The 20,062-nt window shown below is 41.9% G+C and overlaps 2 protein-coding genes across 3 annotated transcripts in view; both read right to left on the reverse strand.

The window, feature by feature from the left end:
- KATNAL2 (katanin catalytic subunit A1 like 2) overlaps nucleotides 1-20,062 on the reverse strand; it is an 84,367-nt gene that overhangs the window by 43,121 nt on the left and 21,184 nt on the right. Inside the window, exon 2 of one of the 2 annotated variants that reach the window (XM_069468018.1) lies at nucleotides 5,007-5,077. The exons of the other annotated variant lie outside the window; for it this stretch is intronic. Within the exon in view, the coding sequence (XP_069324119.1) occupies nucleotides 5,007-5,077 (71 nt within the window). The remainder of the gene's footprint in view (nucleotides 1-5,006; nucleotides 5,078-20,062) is intronic. 2 annotated transcript variants of the gene reach the window in all.
- On the reverse strand, nucleotides 13,536-16,737 carry ELOA2 (elongin A2). The gene is made up of 2 exons (XM_069468610.1): nucleotides 16,658-16,737; nucleotides 13,536-15,969 (listed from the first exon to the last, which is right to left on the reverse strand). Exons 1-2 carry the CDS (start codon nucleotides 16,735-16,737, stop codon nucleotides 13,536-13,538), a joined length of 2,514 nt encoding a protein of 837 aa, XP_069324711.1.

Genomic DNA, 20,062 nt, shown 5'->3' on the forward strand with positions numbered 1-20,062 from the left:
TTGTACAGAGAGAAAATTTAAATGAGTTTTTATTAGTCACTTTTGTTTAGTATGGAGTAATATATGTTCATTTACGAAAAAATCCGAAAATGGAGATAAATCTAAAGAAAATTCTACCACACAGAGATAATGATTAACATTTTCTCTAGCTTTCTAAACTTTTAAAAATGACTAAATACATTTAGTCATTTTAAAAATGACTAAATACATATACTTACACACATCCACTTTTAAAACAAAATTAAATAAATTAATAAAGGCAGAAGATGGAAATATGCCATTAGTATAGGAGCTGCTTGTAGTCTTTACTGACATGACATATTCTGAACTCTTTCTAAGATGATGGAGTTTTGACTTAAACAAAAATTACAAGAATAGATAACTTCAGGCCCCATGTTTCCTAAACTAATTGGTTAGGGGAATGAAACTGCTTCTGTGTGTTCCTATTACACTGTCTGAGCTTGAATGAGGTCTGAACTTGAAATGGTTGGCAGGAGGAGATGCCAGAGGTTCTTAGCAAAGAGACAGGGCAGGACTTTAGGAAGCGTAGTGTGCAGTAATGAACGAAAACAGGAGGGGGATGGGGAGGCTGTTACTATTACATTAACGTCTTCTTGGGGCCAGGAAGATGGATATGCAGGACCAGAATAACCAGCCTCCGGGACCCTCCATTGTCTGCTGTCACCAATCCTCACTCTCCCATTCAAACTCTGCTCTTTCTGTTTACTTAATTGTTCCATTATGCCGTGCCCTTTCTTCCTCTGTGCATGTTCCTGGAATGTCCTCACCCATCACCTCTGTTTATCCGTATTCTACACCTTTCGAGTCCAGCTCAAGTCACCTTCTCTACAAAGCTGTCCCTGATTGTTTATTCCAATCCACAGTAATCTAGCCTCTTTGCTGAATTTGTAGCACTTCGTTAAAGGCAGGTCTCCTTTTTTTGACCTTGATATGTCCTTAAAAGTACGTCTAGTTCACTTTTCATCTTGATAATTCATTCATATATCCCTTTCTCAGCAGGTCTCAGGAAAATGATCAACTCTAGCACTTTCACTGATGTGTGATTCAAAGAGCCATCTTGTGGCAGAAAGGGGAAATGCAGGCTTTGTAAGCATATGGTAAATAATGGCCATAATGACAGCAACTGGAGTAGGGTTAGCTATGCTGACTTTTATTTGTTTGCCTTTTTGTTTTTACAGTTATCCTTTCTGATAAAATTTATGTAACACAAAATACATTACAATAAATATCAGGGATTATCTGCATAAATGGCTTTGTCTTGCTTTCTAATTATTCTACCCATCTACGTTCTATTAAATTCCTCAATGGCTATTCAAATAACATTTATTAAGCATCTATTAATACTATGCTCACAGTGCTGGGGGCTAGCATGGTGCACTCAAGTGTTACAAGAATCAACTAATCTACAAAGTACTAATTCTTAAAGTGTTCTGTGGAAAACTAGTCTCTAAAGAAAAACGGGTTCCTTGGCCAAACTGGTTTGCAAATCCCTGAATACTGAGACTTTATCATAAAGATATCCTCACTACACATAGTAAATTAGATGGTCTGAGAAGTCCTGAAATAAGGAACCCTGTTTACCTTAGTTTAACCCAATGTTTGCCAAGCTTACCTGACCATAAAACTCTCACAATAATACCGAGTAAGGCCGGGCGCGGTGGCTCACGCCTGTAATCCTAGCACTCTGGGAGGCCGAGGTGGGCGGATCGTTTGAGCTCAGGAGTTCGAGACCAGCCTGAGCAAGAGCGAGACCCCATCTCTACTAAAAATAGAAAGAAATTATATGGACAGCTAAAAATATATATAGAAAAAATTAGCCGGGCATGGTAGCTCATGCCTGTAGTCCCAGCTACTCGGGAGGCTGAGACAGGAGGATCGCTTGAGCTCAGGAGTTTGAGGTTGCTGTGAGCTAGGCTGACGCCACGGCACTCACACTAGCCCGGGCAACAAAGCAAGACTCTGTCTCAAAAAAAAAAAAAAAAATAATACCGAGTAACATTCTGCAAAACTACTATTCCAAGTGTTGCACACTCTTAGAAAATGCTGCTTTGAGGTATTGTAACTCAGGGTTCTTTGGATGGAGCTGAGAATCCATCAGAAGATAAAGTCAGGCCAGGCACAGTGGCTAGCACTTTGGGAGGCCAAGTTGGGAGGATCGCTTGAGGCCAAGAGTTTGAGATCAGCCTGAGCAAGGGCGAGACCCCATCTCTATAAAAAACAGAAAAATTAGCCAATGTGGTGGCATGTGCCTGTAGTCACACCTACTCTCTTGGGAGGCTGAGGCAGGAGGATCGCTTGAGCCTAGGAGTTGGAGGTTACAGTGAGCTATGATGATGCCACTGCACTCTAGTCCAGATGTGAGTGAGACTCTGTTTCAAAAAAAAAAAAAGAAAAGAAAAAGAGAAAATGTAGTCAAATGAGCCAACCTCACATTCCAATGCTTAAAGTCCTTTGCTGAACCAGGTTGGGTATTAAAGGAATAAAGTCCAAATCCTATCTCCTCCATAGTAAACATAGCAAGTGCTCATATAAGCTTTGTTGTCAGGCACTATTCTAAGCATATAACATATTTAATTCTCATAATAATGATATCTACCTGATATTTAGCCATCCCCTCTTCCCCATTTTACGGATGAGGAAACTGAAGCACAAAGATAATAAGTAACTCATGCAAGGCCACCAGTTAGCAAAGAGTAGAGTGGGCATTTGAAAGAAAACAGTCTGTCTCCTAAATCTCTGTGCTTATCCAAGAAGCCCTCCCTACCACAACAAGCCCCACAGCCCTGTCTTGGAGTAGACACTGGGCACCGTCTCATACACTGTCCTTCTTAGGTGATTAGTGAGTAGCGCAGAGCAGCCCACTGCCCATATGCATACTGCCTGGCTCATCAAGTTCAGGAGCACCGTCATATTCCAGATGGGGAAAGAGAGGCACAGAGGGGACCAAAGTCAGTCCTGCTCGGTCTCCCAATCCCACCCCACTGCGAGGTGTGGATACAGATTTAGTAGCTGAGCACCACCTGATGGCTTGTCCACTAGCCATGTGGCGCACACTCGTTTCGTTTGTCTGGGACTGGTGGGGATGCGGAAAGAATGAGCCATTTTCTCAATAAAGTTTATATCCCCAACACCAAAAAGAGAAGTGTCTGATAAAACCATGTCTTTCAAAGTAAGTAAAGTGAGGAAATTTCCTGCATTAAAGATGTTGCAGTTCATCACATTTACCATAAGAAAAAAGTCATTCTCAAAAGGTGTTATGAGAAAGGCCACATTTTGCAATTAACAAGCTTAAGGGGAGAAAATAAATTGGATTACTCAGTAACAAAGTTTGTTCAAAGGTGCAGTGTTATAATTGATTATCAACATACATCTAAAATTTTGGCAAAAAAAAAAAAAACACCTCAGATCCTTCCATGACTTACATAATTTTTTAAATGCTTAAGTGCAATTGTAGAGATTTCATTTTCTTTAAAAGACTTTAAGAAGATCAACATTCCAAAAACAAAAACCCTCAAAAAACATGGCCCTCACTCATTTTTATTTTTCTGAGGTGATCCTTAAGCAAAAGCAAAATTTCAACACTGGAGCAGAGGAATAAGGACCCTGGAAGCCTTTTGGGTCAAGACAGGCCTGGAAAGTGCTCCCACTTGCAGCCAGGTGACCTCCTGACCCACAGTCCTTGACTCTCTAAACCTCAGCTTCTTCAAGCCAGGTGTGGTGGCCTGTGCCTGTATCCCAGCTATCGAGAGGCTGAGGCGGGAGGATCACTTGAGCCCAGGAGGCTGCAGTGAGCTATGATCGTGCCACTGCACTCCAGCCTGGGTGACAGAGCGAGATCTGGTCTCTAAAAAGGAAGCAAAATGGGGACTCCAATATCTACCATAAAATTTAAAAGAAAAATTCCTTAAAGTCTCTAAAATGGTCGTTCCCTTCAATGGGGCAATAGGTTTGTTTAAATCAGCTGTAGGCGGCGTGGTTAAGAGAAACAATTATAGACTCTCAGTTTCCTCTCAACTGCCTCCTACCCTCCTTATCTTTTTCCTTCATACCTCTCCAGGACTAAGGTAACTGGATTCCAAAAATTGACTCCAAATTACAGTAGTTCCCTTATTTCACTAATAGCTACTATGTTTAATGGAGGAAAAGATGCTCATTAAACCTCTTGGGAAAATATCAACAGCTGGTTGGTTCTTCCTGCTTTAACTCTAGATTTCGCCCTCTTGGCACTATTGACACTTATAGCCGGATAATTCTTTGTTGTGGGGGCTGTCTTGGGCATGGTAAGACGTTTGGCAGTATCCTTAGCCTCTACCAACTAGGTGCCAGTGTGAGAGCCAAAAAGAACTCCAGGCATTGCTAAATGTCCCCCCAAGAGCAAAATCACCCTGGTTGAGAACTCAAAAAGTTTTTAAGCCCTTAGCCTGAAACCTGAATGTTTTCTTCCTGGCTGAAATTTGAAAAGAAATGAAGATCTAAAATAGAGAACGCCTTTGAAACACTTTGTGGACCAGCTCTCTTCCTCTCATACTACCCAGCATAGCAGCAGACTTATTATTAAGTACTTGTGTGTTTTTAATGAGGTATGTGGCCAAACTCAAAGCCTTCCAAATTTCCTCTCCTGGACAGTTATAGAATGGGTATTGCAAGGAAAAAAAAAAAGAGTTGGGCTTAGGTTGTCCATGTAAATACAATATTTTTATTTTGAGGAAAGGAAAACTGATAAGAGAGTTGTCACTATGTTGCCCAGGCTGCTCTCAAACTCCTGGCCTCAAGTAATTTTCCCACCTCGGCTTCCCAAAGTGCTGGAATTACAGGCATGAGCCACCCCATACAGTTGGAACTCTACTTTTGCTCAATTTTTCTATTAGTATAAAACTGCTCTAAAAAAGTAAGTCTATTAATTGTTTTTAAAAGTATGGATCTGGAAAAGTGGAGGTCAGAGAAAGAGAGGAATCGTTTCTGTAAATATGTGTAATATAACGTACCCTTCTTGTGTTAAATAATGCAAAATCAAAATGAGAAGATTTTTTCGTCGTGCTTCTATCCTCATCTCGCACTGTGAACAAAGAGGAAAATTTAGATAGCACGACAATGAGAAATAACACTGCTTTTATAGCAATAAACCCTTCAAGGTAAATGTAACATGTCAAAACCAAGCAGCATGACTTAGAGGCTGGAAAGCAGTTTCAAGTCTCTAAGGATATATAAAGTTGTTTTCCATTGTTATTTTCTTCTTAAAGCTGCCTTCTCAATTGTAAACTTAAGGGACAATGATTTGAATTAGGATTGCACTTTTTTGTTGCACCTGTTACTGCCAAGCCACTTGGCCTTTTATTGCTTATTACCATGAAAAAACAAACACACACCCTCTTAGTATTTGGACCAGGTTAAGGAAAGTGATTAGAAAAAGATGATCAGCTGGGAGCCAGAAATCAGCTGTGACAACACAGGCACTTACCTGCTACTGTATCTTTAATTCACTCAGAGTCCCACCCAGTCCCTGCACAAAGGCAGAGCTGAGTTTCCCCCGTAAACCACTCAGGGGTGACTGCACAGCCGAGCATTTAGAATAGCCACTGAGAACAGCAGAGGCCATAACAGGACAATCCCTGCATATTAAGGTCCTTATTCAAGCTGGATGAATCTGTACATTTATCCACAGTGTTCATGTGCCACATTTAGAAATCTGGCTTCTCAAATTCCCCCAAAATGTACTCACAAAATACTCATAGTCAATAATACTTTCCTTATTTGAAAATAACTTACACACCTTTCTCTAAGGAGAATACAGGTAAGAACTGGATAAAAGCAAATAAGACCCCTGTGGGGCCCAAATGATGTCATAAAATCTAGGCACAAACACTTATATTTATGACATATATGAACACTTTTCAGGCACTCATCCAGAGCTTTCTAAAAATTAATGTTGTAATAAAATTAAAACATCTATATACTTAAAAATCAAATATAATTGTACATTTTTCCTTTTTAATTTGCTTTTTATCATGGAAAAATATATAATACATAACATAAAATTTACCATTTTTCAGCGTGCACTCCTGTGGCATTAAGAACATTCACATTGTTGGACAACCGTCACCACCACCTGTCCCCAGAACTTTTTCATCTTCCCCAACTGAAATTTGTCCCCTAATGGGGCACTAAATCTGAATTCTTTCTGCCCTTAACCCCTGGCAGCCACTTTTCTACTTCCTGTCTCTATGAATTTGCCTATTCTAGGTCCCTCCTGTAAGTGGAACCATACAGGATTTGTCCTTTTGTGACAGGCTCCTTTCACTTAGCATAATGTCTTCAAGGTTCATCCACGTGGCAGCATGTGTCCAAACTTCCTTCCCTTTTAAGGCTGAAAGTAGTAATATATAACAATATACTATCAAATGTTAAAGAAAAACAATATTCTTCTGCCCCATTCCACTCCCCCACCCCTGAGTCTCACTCCCTAGAGTCAACAACCTTAATTATTAATATTTTAGCTGTTTCTTCTGATATTTATATCCATGTTTCTAAATAACATAGCACTGTTTCATGACATATGCATGTCAGGCATTATTCACTTCCTATCAAGGTAGATGAGAATTAAGCTGTCCTATACCCTCTTCACCCTGCCCTCCCCTTACATTTAGATCGATATCCAGTGATTACATTACTAGGACCATGTAAATATTGTTCACCACTGAGCTAAAAAGTATTGCAGTTACTTTTCCATTTCTGTATAACATTATTTTTCCTGGAATGAATAATTATCTCACTTTTATTAGGTTACTTTTCAACACACTTATTGCTAATTATCAAACACCAACACATCTCGTATCACTCCTCACAACATCAAATACGTTACAATACATTAGATTATGTGTCATTACATACATTGCTTTCCCCCTGAAGACTCCATCCTCCCGTTCCACTCTGGAAGGCTGACTCTTACACCTGCTGGAGGTGCTCCTTCTGGATTTCCTTTAGAAATTTCCCTGCACTGGATCCCCTAGAAACTGAGTCTTTCTATTTTCTGATTCCTCTCTTGTGTTAAAAGCACATTCTCTTGAGTAAAGGTATTATATATGGGAGATAAATGTTATTGAGAATTTGCATGCCTCAAAGTGTCTTTATTTTACTTTAAACTTGATAGTTTGAAAGGGCATAATATTACTATTCTTATTCCTGATCCTTTGCATGTAATGTGATTTTTCTTCCTGGGAAATTTTTAGAATCTCATTTTTAACTTTGATGTCCTGAAATTACACAATTTCTTTGGTGTAGGTCTTTTTCCATTCACTGTGCTAGCTATTGTCAAGCTGGAAATTTCCATGTTTCTATTCTTGGAAAATTTCTTTTATTATTTCTTTTCTAAATGACTCTCTTCTGTTTTCTCTAGTTTATTTTTAAGAGTACTTATTAACTGGATAGGAGATATACCAAAATGATCTTTTAAGATTCTTTTCTTTTCTATACTGTCCTATTTCTTTGTCCCTTTGTTTCTATCTTCTGGGCAATTTTCTTGACCTTGTTTTTGAACTATTTTACAGAATTTATTTAGACAATAATATTTTTAATTTCCAAGAGCTTGTTCTTAGTCTCTGATAATTCCTTTTTCACAGCATCTTGTTCTTGTTTTATGAATGCATTATTCTCTTATCTTATGATTTCGAGTCATAATGAAGCAGTTCAGTTATGTTCCATATTTGCTGTAGTAGGCAGGTAAAACAGTAACCTATTTTATAAATATATCAATCCAAATAACTCAGATAGAAAATTTTGTTGCTTAAGGTGATGAGCCTTATTCAGTTTGCTAGAAAACACAACAAATAAAGCAACCTGTGTTTCAAAGTGCTTGTGAAGGGAGCATAGTAAACACCATTTATTCAACCAACGTTTATTTTGCTCTCTGCCATTCAAAGGATAGAATGTTGCTTTGAATTTAGTATAAACCATAAAAGTCAAGGTTCCCAGAAGTCCAAAAGAAAGAGAAATTAAATGAATATTATAATCCTTCAATTTATAAGATAGATGACATAAAAAGTAGTGACTCAGACTGGGAGAAAATATTTGTACAAGACATATCTGATAAAGGACTGTTATAAAAAATATACAAAAAACCCTCTTAAAGTTCAACAATAAAAAAGCAAACAACCCAATTAAAAAATAGGCAAAACTCATGAACCAACACCTCACATTGTATATCTGTAGATGGCAAATAAGGAGATGAAAAGATGACATTATATGTCATCAAAGAATGGCAAATGAAAACAACAATGAAAGACCACTACACACTTATTAGGAGGTGAAAATCCAAAACACCAAATGCCGATGAGGATATAGAGCAACAGAAACCCTCACTCATTGCTGGTGGGAACGCAAAATAGTACAATCACTTTGGAAGACATTTTGGTCATTTCATACAAAACTAAACATACATTTACCATATAACCCAACAATCAAATTCCTTGGTATTTGCCCAGATAAACTGAAAACTTATGTTCACCCAAAAACTAGCACAGGATGTTTACAGCAGCTTTATTGTAATTGTCAAAACTTGGAAGCAACCAACCGCAGTGGGTGACTAAATACATAAACTGTGGTACATCCAGACAAGAGAATATTACTCATCTCCAAAAGAAATGAGCTATGAAGCCATGAAAAGACATGAAAGAAATTTAGACGCATGTTACTAAGTGAAAGAGGCCAATCTGAAAAGGCTGCTTACTGTATGATTCCAATGATGTGACATTCTGGAAAAGGCAAAACCATGGAGACAGTAAAAGGATCCATGTTTGCCAGGGGTAAGAGCAAGGAAGGGATGAATAGGTGGAGCACAGAATTTTTAGGGCAATGAAACTTTTCCATATGATACTATAGTGACAGATACCTGTCATTATACATTTGTTCAAACCCATAGAATGTACACCACCAAGAGTGAACCCTAATGTAAAATGGACTTTGGGTGAAAATGACGTGTCAGTGTAAATTCATGGATTTAAAAATGTACCACTATAGCACAAGATGTTGATGGTGGGGGAAGGTGTGCATTTGGGCAGGGGAAGAAGGTGTGGAAGGTGTGCAAGATGTTGACAATGGGCAAAGGTGCACGTAAGGGAACTCTGTATTTTTGGCTCAATTTTCCTGTGAACCTAAAACTGCTGTAATAAATAAAGTCTGACTGGGTGCGGTGGCTCACACCTATAATCCTAGCACTTTGAGAGACCAAGGCAGGAGGATTGCTTGAGGCTAGGAGTTTGAGACCAGCCTGGGCAACATAGCAAGACCCCATCTCTACAACAAACACAAAACATTAGCTGGGTGTGGTGGCGCATGCCTGTAGACCCAGCTACTTGGGAGGCAGAGGCAGGAGGATTGCTTGTGCCCAGGAGTCTGAGGTTGCTGTGAGCTACAATGACATCACTTCACTCTAGCCCAGGAACAGAGCAAGACCCTGTCTCCAAAAAAATTTTTTTTCATTTTTTAAAAAGTCTAATTTTTTATAAAGTGAATGATTTTTAAACACTCATATCAGACCTAATATATTTAAATGGATGTTTACCCCTCTGCAGGTCATGTTCTTATTCCATTGTTCAAAACATTTCTGAAACTCCTATCTTAAAGTTGTCTTCTATATAGATTAATGACCACACTCTTTCCCCAGTCCTCATTTACAAAAATAATATGTGGCTATTATAGAAAACTGGGACAATGCATAAAAGCACAAAAGAAAAGAAAACATTTTGCTCATATTATTTTTTATTTTATCTTTTTAAAGATGGGATCTCACTATACTGCCTAGGCTGGAGTGCAATGGCATGATCATAGCTTACTGCAGCCTCCTGAGTAGCTGGGACTACTGGCCTGTGCCACTCCATCCAGGCTACATTCTGTTAAGTCTTCTTACCAAGTAGGACTCTCCTGTGGTTTGATAACCTGATTTTTTTGCTTAAAAATATTTTGTAAATACTTTCCCAAGTCCTTAAAAATTTTTCTAAAACTTGACTTTTAACGACTGCAGAGAATGTACTATAACTTAATCAACCCTCTAACGGGATAATCCTATTATTTGAAGGTTTGCCTTTTCCAATTTAGAAACACATTTTATTAGGAGATTTGACTATTTCTAAAATCCAAATTCATCCTCAAGGACAGATATGACCATATTAAGGAGAGCTTTAAAAGTGTTTAAAAGTCCCTACCAAAACAGTGTCACTGGGTTCATTTGTACCTCTGTCCTTGAAGAGACCCCTTTAGTCAGGAAGGGTTAACAACCTTCCCCCAAGAAGAGATAAAGAATCAAGAAGCCAATTATAGTAATTGTTTGCTATATTTTGTTTGTTATCGTGAAATATATAATTCATATGGAAGAATGTATACAACATCCATTCATTTTTAATAATAATAACAACATAAACAAACACCACCCTGATTAAGATGCAGAGCATCTTCAGCATCTTATGAGCATCCTTGGGTGTTCCTTTCAGATGGTTTTCCTCCTGCCCACCTGAGGCAATGACCATCCTGAGTTTTGTGCTAATTATCACCTTTTCCTTTATGGTTTTAACAACAATGTATGCATCCCTAAAAACTATATTTGTTTAGTTTTCTCATTTTAGAACTTTATATGAATGGAATATTTATTTTTGTTACTACTTTATCTTTTTTTTTCTTTTTCTTTTTTTACAAGGTCTCACTCTGTCGCCCAGGCTGCAGTGCAGTGGCATGATCATAGCTCACTGTAGCCTCAAACTCCTGGGCTCAAGTGATCCTCCTGCCTCAGCCTCCCTGAGTAGCTGGGAATACAGGCACCCACCACCACACCCGGCTAATTTTTTTTACTATTTTGTAGAGACAAGTTCTCGCTATATTGCCCAGGCTGGTATCCAACCCCTGACCTCAAGTGACCCTCCCACCTGGGCCTCCCAAAGTGCTAGGATTATAGGTCTGAGCCACCACACCCAGCCATGACTACTTTTGTTCAACAGCATGTAATTTTCCCAATAAAAGTTCATATCAAAATAAAGGCTTAAATACTATCCAGCTATTCCATGAAATTTTCATTTAAATTATGCTTCCACAGTTTTCTGGTCTGTCGGCATAATTTCAGTGTCTTACAGGTTTGTCCTCTAATGTCTCTCAAAGTAACTCTTCTTTTTCCCAGAAAATGTAAATATCATTAAATGCTTCAAGTTGCCCACAGTACCTGCCACGGTACCAAGTGCTAAGTAGAGACTGATATTTCTTTTTCATTTATTTTTTCCAATTAAAATGTTTATTTAATTTTCTTTTTTTTCTTTCCCCCAGCTTTATTAAGGTATACCTAATAAAAATTATACATATTTATTCACATACTTATCAGTTTTTTGTGGCGAGAAGACTGATATTTCTTGATAGGTTCACTAAATAACTTTTTATTTTCAAACTGTAGGTCATAAAGTCAATTTAATGGGTTATAAGCGGCATAGTTTAATGAAATAGAATTATCACAGAATGCATAACAGACAGCAAGGCTTAGAATGGCTTCAAGAAACTTTTGGTGCGTGGGTGCCTCCGTGTGTGTGTGTGTGTGTGTGTGTGTGTGTACCGCATGACAGGTTAAATTCTCTTACAGTTGGTCAGAGTTTTCAAAAACGATTGAAAGTCATTATATAAAATGGCATTATCTTGATATTAAGATATCCGATCTTGGCAGTTTTCACTTGTCTTTCTGAAGATGTTGAAACAGCTCTTGGTGAAGACTGAACCCTTTCTAATTTGCCAAAATTAGCACTGGCCATCAAGTCTTTTCCCTCCCTTTTTGTTTTTTTTTTCTGGGCCCTTTGCCATTTGATTTGCCTCACCTATAGTGCCATCTAGTGTACTAGGAAGGGAAGCATGTCACACAATTTAGGTAGTTCCAAAGTTGACTACTGTCAAAGATCATAGAATTCAGGCCAAATCAAGTTTGCAAAATAAAAATATAATTGCATATCAAACAGGCAGAAATAGGATTGATGGGAAAAGTTTCTAAATGTATCAATTTTCAAACCCATACTTGGGATTTTGGTTCAGAATTTTAAGTCTAAAAGGGGCTGGGCCCAGTGGCTCAACTCTATAATCCCAGCACTTTGGAAGACTGAGGCAGGAGGATTGCTTGAGGCCAGGAGTTCAAGACCAGCCTGCGCAACATAGCAACACCACCCATCTCTACAAAAAATAAACAAAAAATAGCCAAGCATAGTGGTACTTGCCTGTAGTCCTAGCCACTTGGGAGGCTGAGGCAGGAGGATCCCTTGAGCCCAGGACTTCAAGGTTACAGTGAGCTGTGATCACACCACTGCACTCCAGCCTGGGTGACAAATACCCTGTTTCAAATAACAAATAAATAAGAGTCTAAAAGGTACCTGGAGATCATTGAGTCTCAGGAATCTGAGATTTAAAGGAGTTAAGGAATTTGCTCAAAAGCCAGCAAAAAAATTAACATCAGAATCCTGGTTCCTAGGCCAATGTTTTTCCCTTCATCAACTCCTCCTCCTGATTCTCTACTCCCACCCACCCACATTCACCCCAAACCAGGGACAAGACAAGCTACTATTTTAATTTACCACAAACAAATTGTGTGCCAAATTTGCCAAAGACAACCAACCACAGTTCCCAGTCTTTCTTAGCTGACCTGACATAATAACAAATGAATGATGTTTCTCACAAGTCTTCAAACTTAATTTTCCCCCCCAATATTACTGCTATTTCAGAACAACTACGGACTAGGCCTCCCTCAAAAAGACAGTCACCCTTCTGAACCAGTAGTGTATCTTATAGGAGATTATGCCTTTCAATTGCTGAAAGGTCACAGGCCTTCTATAAATAAAGCTAAACCATCCCATATGCATGGAAAAGCCTTCGAGAACACACAGATTGGAATTAGCTTGAAGAGACATGAAAACTATCTACAACATCAGAAAGATTGCGTTGGACAGTGACTTGTCCCATTTCTGACGATTTCCATATCCCTCCACAGTTAGAGGGTCTAATGCAGTCTCCTGTACATCACTTGGGACAAAGTCTGGAAAGCACTTTGCAAACTATTGGGTGCACTCTAGCCTGGGCAACAGAGCCAGACCTTTTAATTGATGGCTGAGTTTTCTTCAACAAGGCTCTATTTACTTCAACATTTAAAAAAAAAAATTCATGTTTAGTACTTTACTAACTTAAATACAATCTATTACTAGAGATAAGATTAAACTACATCTTTATTTACAAAGAGATTATTTAACAACGAAAGTATAATTGATCTTACAATCCTCAGTGAGACTGAGGCTTGACACCTTCCGATTCTCAGGTGTCCTCCAGGCAGGGAGGCAGCGGCGGTGCCACCCGGGACCACAGGTGCAACCCTTGCAGACTGCAGGGGTCAGAGTCCAAGAGTTTCCATAAAGCAAAAGACTCTGGTCTCCTTGGGCAGTTTCATCCTCCACGGGCATTGACTTTGTGTTCCTCCTCGAAGTCCCCAAATTCCACTTCCAAGGCAGGGCCTCAGTTTATCGTCGGGAGAATCTCCTCTGGAAATCTCGAACGGTCTTGGCCATCAGCGGGGCCTTTTTCTTCGGAGCCGGTTTCCCGGTGCCCACCCCGGGCGCCAGGCGAGCCCTGCCGCCGCCCACGCAGCCAGAGGCCGGGTTCGGGTTCTCGGGGCTGGGGTGAGAGCTGCTGCTGGCGCTGCCCAGGGGAGCCTGGCTGCTTCCCGTGGGCGGCGGTGCTGCCCCGGCCTTGGCATTGGCGGGGTCAGCTGCTCCTCCGCTTGCAAACCTCTCCTGGCCCCTCCAAACATCATGACGCCTCTTGGTCACAGCGTTGAAAACGATCATCTTTGCTTGTCGGCCTGTGGACTTACTGTCCTGGGCAGATCGGATATTCAGCGTCACCTGTCGCAGCCGTTGCTCTCGGGCATCCCGAAGCCGCAGGTACAGCTCCCGCCAGGACTCACGCTCCTCCGGCTTCTCTTCCTTAAAGTCTCGGTGACAGTGAATTTTCCATAACTCATCTGTCTCTCCAACCAGGGCGTGATTGTACCTCTCTAGGCGATACAGCTGACCGGGCGTGCAGACCTCCAAAACCGGCTCCAGGACAGAATACGGGACCTCTCCCACTTGACGGATGGAATCCACGTACTTCCTAAGGACCCGCACGCACTGCTCCTGCAGGGTCACCGTCTGGGGGAGACGGGCGCCCCTGGAACCAGAATACACCTGCATCTTAGAATTCGCTCTGCGTCCGGCAAATGCAGCTGCATCTTCCTCTGCTGAGGAGAGCGCTCCTGGCTCTGGCTGGGAGGGCACCCCTTCACGGGCACTGAGTGCACGGTAAAGGTCCTCCAGCGTGGGCAGTGGCAGGTCTGGCGACTCTGGCCACTCATCAGTGGGGGCCGCTCCCAGCATGGCTGGATCCGCTCCAGTCGCCTGCCACTTAGACTGGTTTTCCGTCGCCTTCGGGAATTTCTGAACGGAGTCCCAGATTTTAGTAGTGCATCTGGAGTCCTTGTTGGCAAGTTCCGTTTCTCCAAGTGCAGGGCTTGACGTTTTCACGATCTTCCTTTTCTGCGGAATCTGGTCATAGTTGAGGTATTGTTGAAAGGACGGGGTAGGAGGCTCGAATGCATCACCCACATCTGCGTCTTCAACTCCAGGGAGGGAGCCCCCGGACTTTGTAGGCCAAGCAGGGGTTTTGAGTTTCCCTCCTGCAGTCTGCAGGTTGTTAGAAACCTCCTTGACTTCGGGCGACGGGGCTCCTGCCCCCTTTCCTAGGCCCAGACTTGGCTTGTGTTTGTCCCATGCGGTTTTCTCCAGGCCGGCGTGCTGACGCTTTCCAAGGCGGCTGTGTGTGGCCGGTGGGGGCTGGCGGCGGCCGTGCTCTCCGTCCCCCTCCCGGCCTGCTCCGGTAGAGGGCGGTTTGTCCTGGGCGCCTTCGCCAGGGCGCGGCCTTCGGATTTCCTCTTTGGAGGGGGCCTCGTGTGGGTCCCCGCCGACCCAGGCGGGGCCCGTCTCGCCGCCCTTGGCGCCCACCGGGCGTTTGCCCTGCTGGGAGGACTTGTGCGCCTCGCCCCGGCTCACAGCCCCTTTCCCCCGGGGTGCGCCCAGGGGACCCACCTGGCCGAGCCCCGGCCTGGCCCGGGACGCCTCAGTGCGGCCTCGTGCCGGCTCCCCTGCGGGCACGGTGGGCGCGGGGGCCTCCCCCGTGGATCCGGAGCGGGCCTCGGTCGGCCGGGGGGCACTGGCAGACGCCCGGGGGGCCCGGACGTGGCGGGAAGCAGAAGATTCCCCGCCGGAAGAGCAGCATGGTGCCGGCCCCGGGCCCTGCTGTGTCTCGTCTCTCCGCCCACGACTGGGAGACCTTCCGTGAGGTCTCTGGAGCTCCCCGACTTGCCTGTGCTTTTCCCGACGTCGGCGCTCAGGGCTGGCGGCTGGGCCCCGGGAGCCCCCGTCCATTTCCTCCTCCTGAAGAGCATTTCTGGGGCGCTTTCGGGAAGGGCTGTCCTCACCGCGCTGTGGCTCAGGCCTAGTGTTTCGCTCCTCAAGGACCAGCTTCTTCCACTCGGTCGCCAGGTCCCTGGCAAAGTCGCCGACGTGCTGGTGTTTCCTCAGGCTCTTTACGGTTTCCCTGATTCCGGTCTGCGCCACGATGTCTGCCGTCACCGGCAAGGTGCAAAGTTTCCACAGATACTTCTCTAGCTTCTGAGGGTCGGTCTGGGTGGCCAGACGGGCCTGCAGCTTCTCCACTGCCTGCAGTGTCCACCCCGTCGCCGTCGCCATCGCGGTCTCTCCCCACCGGGACTGAGCAGGCCGCAGCTCGGCCCTCGGTGCAGCGGGCGCTCGGTCTGGGCGCTCGGTCTGGGCACGACGGTCCTCGCCCAGCAGGCCCCGCTCCCGGTCCTCGGGTGTGGAGCCACAGCCTGGAGCGACCTCTGCAGGGCGCTGCCTAACACGGAATGAAGCTCCAGCGCCAGATCCTGGCCTTATATAGCCACCGGGGCACCCACCCTTCCCGGGACCATGACCACACCCTAACCTGGCACCTGAGCTGCTCCTGTCCTGCTACTGATTGAGTTAGCTGGGCTCCATCAATCAGTTAATCAATCAAGAGGACCCACCCCAGGCTGAGCTCTGTGCCACAGTGGGTTGGCTTGGAACTGTGCCAATGCAGTCTTTTTTACATCATTAACTGAAGAAAATATGGGTGCCCTGCACAGATATTTTAAGATTGGGAAACAAAAAGATGTCAGAAGGAGCCAAGTGAGGACTGTAAGGTGGATGCCTACAAAACTTGCAAAATTGCCCTTGCCTGATGAAAGGAATGAGCAGGAGCATATTGGTGGTGGCTAAGGTCTCCCTGGTGAAGCTTTCCCTGGTGTTTTTCGGGTAAAGCTTTGGCTAGCTTTCTCCAGACACTCTCATAATGAGCAGATCTTATTGTTCTTTGGCCCTCCAGAAAGTCAACAAACAAAATGCCTTGAGCATCGCCTAAAATTGCTGCAGTGACCTGTGCTGTCTCTTGACCAGTCTGCTTGTGCTTTGACTGGACCTCTTTCACTTCTTGGTAGCCACTGTTTTGATTGTGCTTTGTCTTCAGGAGCCTACTGGTAAAGCCATGTTTCATCTCCTCTTACAAAAACCTTTCAAGAAATGCTGCAGGATCTCGATCCCTGAAATTTCCCTTGAGACCTCTGCTCTTGTCTGCAGATGACATGTTCGCAATGGTCTTGGCACCCATCCAGTGGAAAGTTTGCTTGACTTAATTCTTCAGTCAGAATTGTGTAAGCTGAACCAATGGAGATGTCTGTGGTGTTGGCTCTTTTTTGTGCTGTTAATCATCAGTCATCTTCAGGTAGGGCACAAACAAGATACGATTTATCCATTGGTAAACTGCTGATTTCTTTGGGGCATTGTCCCCACAAACTTTTCATAGAACAGCAGTGATTTCACCATTCTCCCACCCAAGCTTCACCATAAATTTGATGTTTGTTCCTCCTTCAATTTTAGCAGAATTCATGTTGCTCCCATAGGGGCTCTTTTCAAACTAATGTCTTATCGTTTTTAGTGACTCAAGCTATTACAGATCCTATACAGACATGTTAAAACAAGTTGGTACGAGTTTATTTTGCTGCAAAAAATTCTGAAATCCATGCATTTTTTTTTCATAATATGCACTTTCCATGAACTTTTTGAAGACCCCTCAAATTAGGTACTACAAGTAAACTAGAGATTTAAAGTATATGAGAGGGTGTGTGTAGGTTGTATGCAAATATCATGCCATTTGATATCAAGAATTTGAGCACCTGAGGATGTTGGTATTGGTTGATGGCTCCAGGAACCAATCCCCGATTTGTAGAAAAAATTTACAAAATCCATTAAAAAGAAAATGCACATGCTTTGATCCAGCAACTTCACTATTATCAACTGATGCTATAGAGATCAATTAAAGTTTATTATAGAAATACTCTGTGTGTGAATACACACATATACAGAGAAGCAGAGAAATATGGGAGTTTTATTGTCCAGTAAACATAGGTGGGATAGTGGGTTTGTAACAGCCCCAACAAATCGTGAGCTAAAACATTTGTTTTAATTATCTCTTTCAAACTACTGTCTACAATCCCTGGGGAGTGGTTTAAACAGTGAAACACTGACCTAGTAAACAGACTGGATTGGGATTAACAGATAGATAAAAGCTCTAATTTTGGGATAGGGGACTTCCAAATTCTATATGGATCTCAGTAATCTTAGCCAATTCTTGAAAGAATGTAAATAGTCCATTGGAGAGACTTCCTTTGGGTTTTGATTACATTTCTGCAAAATGGCAGCTGTCCCAACTCCAATGAAAAGTATTAGCATGGTTTTTATGACTAGAATCGCAGAATTTGCCAAAGAGTCCCAATCTCTATGGAAGATGGTAGGGATTGAATCATTTAGCATTCTGTTTGGTAATGAGGCTACATGAAAAATGGCTTTCCTATTACGCAGACTATGAAGCAGCTTGTACTTGTGGTGGTGAGGCTTTGAAATAATGTGATTTTTAGTAAGGGACAAGTTTGATGGAAATTGAGGACTTAGTAAGAGTAGAAAAGTGATAGAGATAAGAAAACACTATTCAAATACATGGTGTTAAATATTTAAGATGAGCTTCTGTTACTAGAATCACAGAATGTGGTCTTACGGATTTTTTAATTAAAGGTGTAAAGTTTGCCAGATCCACAACATCTTTCTGCCCATGCCATTCAACTCAGCATAAAAATCCTCTTCTGAATTAAAACACTAAGAGTGGGCCACCAACAAATGGTCAATTTGAACTGTAAGAGATGGTGTGTTCCTGAATCGGACAGAATTATGCGCTCATTTAATTTCTGTCTACAAAGAAAGGAAGCCCACAAGCGAACATCTAATCTGGGTGTCTCACTTGCCTGTTTCAATAATCTGGCTGTTTTCTTCTTCCTTCATTTCCTCTGTGGGCCATTGTGCCCCCAAATGCCTCCATTATCAGATTCAAAATTGAATCCTATGACACTGTAGCCTGAGGAAAGGGAAGCATTGAATATCATTCCCAGTTTTACACCAAGAAGCTATTTAGGAGATGTTACTGTATATACACTACATGCAATATTAGTGCTTTTAATTTCCTTTTGACGGGTGCAATGGAGATTAATTTGCATGAGCTTGTTTCAATTTCCATAATGAGACCCAAATTTTGCATTAAGTTTTTCATCTCGAAAACAACCAGTTAAAAAGGACACATCTTTTCTTTCAAATGTTTCTATTATAGTTCTATTTTACAGTCCCTGCATCTAATATTCACTTAAAAGCTTGAATATATATACCCGTAGGTTCTAATTTGTGTTTTGTTTGTTTCCTGATTACCTCCTGATTGTAGCAGGATACTGCCTAACTTTCAAATGCTACACAAGCTGACAAACCACTAAGCTATCAAAAGGACAGTCTACAGATCCAGGAAAGATATTTGTTGTATTTAATACAAAGAGTTGGTCAACTATGCGCAGGAACACAGGATCAAGTGCTCCATGATGAGTGGCATTTGTTTTTCATCATGAGTATGAACTAGTTGTAGACACTGGGATTTCAGAGAGGAAGTATAAAGTCTATTGAAACGCAGGGGAGTTTCCATACCATGGCATTCTTATTGAACACTGAATGAGATTATGAAATTATGATATTTATTTTGTTTCCAAAGCTCATGCTTATACAGACTACTTTCTAGTTGCAATGGAACTTTGCAACAAAGAGATCAGACTGCCATTAATGTATGACTATATCACAGTGTGCTCATCTGATGCAGTGTGAAGTTCTCCACATCACTTAGGAGGGAAATTAAAAGGCTTAACTTAAATCCATCAAGACTTTAGAACCACCATCCAGCTCACAGGTGAGAGAGCAGCTGGAGAAAGTGTGAGGACACATCCAGACAAATCTAGAAAGGTGAATGTTCTGCAGAACGATTGGCATGGTTTCTTGAACAAGGCAGTATCATTAAAAATAAAATAAATAAATACATAAAAATAAAAATAGAAAAAGGTGAGGGGTGGGGGAAACTGTGCTGCATTCAAAGACACTTGAAGGATATAACCAGGGAAGATCCTCATTTGGATGTTGGTTAGAGAACAAATGCTAACCATGTGATTTCAGTTTGTTAAAAGATGTGTGTGTATTTGCGTGTATGTGCATATACATACATAGAACAGGATCTGAAAGGATATATGGATATACAATTTGGTTTACACCTCAGTGTATCTGGGTTGAGGGACTGTGGTGTTTTTATTTTATTTTTTATATTGTTATCTGTCATTTCTTTCAAATTGATTTATGCAAACTTGATTAATGATTATCTAAATAATCATGCAATACTGGACCTGCCAACTTATACTAATGAAAATCTTGAAAGCAATAATAACTGTCAGAAACTTTTGAATCTAATAAATTCTAAAACCTAGGTTATCATTAAAACCAAAACTGAGGTAAAAATATAGACTCAATAAATAAAGTTGAGACAAGTGGAAAACTGA

Source organism: Eulemur rufifrons, chromosome 5, assembly GCF_041146395.1.
Source record: "Eulemur rufifrons isolate Redbay chromosome 5, OSU_ERuf_1, whole genome shotgun sequence".
Classification (NCBI taxonomy): Eukaryota; Metazoa; Chordata; class Mammalia; order Primates; family Lemuridae; genus Eulemur; species Eulemur rufifrons.

Excerpts from the sequence above, each read along its gene's own strand:
- ELOA2 (XM_069468610.1), bottom strand. The coding sequence starts at position 16,737 with ATGTCATCTGCAGACAAGAGCAGAGGTCTCAAGGGAAATTTCAGGGAT. Across the intron at positions 15,970-16,657 it reads GCATTTCTTGAAAGGTTTTT|GCAGCGCCCTGCAGAGGTCG; the intron begins GTAAGAGGAGAT and ends ATTCCGTGTTAG.